The 1,519-nt window shown below is 28.5% G+C and overlaps 1 protein-coding gene across 3 annotated transcripts in view; it reads left to right on the top strand.

The window, feature by feature from the left end:
- The window catches only part of LOC117170645 (prolyl 4-hydroxylase subunit alpha-2), a 24,967-nt gene extending 24,321 nt beyond the window's left edge, over positions 1-646 (top strand). For all 3 annotated transcript variants that reach the window (XM_033357568.1, XM_033357560.1, XM_033357576.1), the window contains 2 exons: positions 187-352; positions 442-646. In XM_033357568.1, coding sequence (XP_033213459.1) covers positions 187-352; positions 442-512 — 237 coding nt within the window. In that variant the 3' untranslated portion in view covers positions 513-646. The remainder of the gene's footprint in view (positions 1-186; positions 353-441) is intronic.
- Positions 647-1,519: the final 873 nt, after the last annotated feature.

Below are 1,519 nucleotides of genomic sequence, written 5' to 3'. Positions count from 1 at the left end.
CCCCCCCACCTTCAAAATCTCAGCTTTAATTGTAGTTTTTAGGATTAAAATTTCTTTTTTTTTGGAAAAATTATGATAAATTGATATGAATTACTTATCGTTAAATACGTTTCCGGATTTCCTAGTATTTGCATAACGAAACACAATTTTAAGAAATATAACATTTTAAAAGAATTATACTTTTAGATGAATGACGTCGAGAAAGGAGGTGGCACAGCTTTTACTGAGTTAAACTTTACCTTATGGCCTAAAAAAGGAAGCGCAGCAGTCTGGTACAACCTTAAACGAAACGGAGAAGGAGATGTTTTAACCAAACATGCAGCATGTCCAGTACTTTCTGGAACAAAATGGAGTCAGTTTTTTATTTGAAATATTACAACAGAAGACAGATTGGAATCGAATAACAATAATTTAAATAATATTACGTTTGTTTATTTACAGTTGCGAATAAATGGCTGCATGAAAAAGGTCAAGAATTACTGAGACCATGTACGTTATCGGAAAATGAATAATTCATCTAAAATAAATTGATTGCAAAAATAGAAAATGATCAATTCTCCGACATTATAGACATTGTGCAAAAGATCTGAGTAAACTTCATCATAATCTTCATTGATTTATTTTTTAACGTACAAAAAAGAATTTCATGCGAACAGAATATTATTTTCTTGTACTTTATTAAAACAAACATGAAAGTGATATTTAGAATAATTTATTATTTATATATTACATTATTGCTATTTGTACAAAGAAATATTAAAATGTTTTATGATTAAAATAAGTAATAATTGTTGATGTTTTATTCAAAGAACTTATGTAAACCCATGAAAATGGTTGCGTAAAATACGAATTTTTTTAAAAGCAATTTACATAAACCAATTATTTTTTACGCACTATCAACTATTACGGAATTTCCTGTTTATTACTAGGAAGTATAACGATCGCAAAACCAAATTTTTTTAAGAATCTGGAAACTTCGCGAATACTCTTGAATATTTTTGGATTTTACACAAAGGTTTCAAATATTATTAATTACTTTTTATTTCTCAAATTCTACAAAAGTTCTGCTTTCCTCGATTCTGATATTTTCTAGCTCTCTAAAAAATTCTAAAACTGTTTGGAATGTTCTGGAATTTTTTAGACTATTTTATAATGTAGGGTAGCACGGGGCACGTTGTCACACATTTTTCTTCAAAGATTTATCTTTTTTTACGTTTGATATTTAAGAAGACAGTGATGTACATATTTAAGATAATATAAAGTTCCTATATTCCTAAAAAATATGCTTAATGTCTAGTTCGTAAAAACTCAGAAAGTAAAATTTAACTTACTCTAGTTTTTACTTTTTTAAATAAACACAATTTAACAACGTGCTGCGTGTGACAGCGTGCCCCGATTTACTTTATTACTAGGCAGTCTGATAAGTACCTGAAAATTCTAAGATATGGCATTAGTATTCACTAATGTGAACCATTTTCATCGAGCTTGATCCTTCAAATGACGCCTGTCAAAACTTCAG

Source organism: Belonocnema kinseyi, chromosome 1 (genome assembly GCF_010883055.1).
Source record: "Belonocnema kinseyi isolate 2016_QV_RU_SX_M_011 chromosome 1, B_treatae_v1, whole genome shotgun sequence".
NCBI classification, from domain to species: Eukaryota; Metazoa; Arthropoda; class Insecta; order Hymenoptera; family Cynipidae; genus Belonocnema; species Belonocnema kinseyi.
Note: the sequence above shows the minus strand (reverse complement) of the source record. Positions and strands in the feature narration are given on the sequence as shown.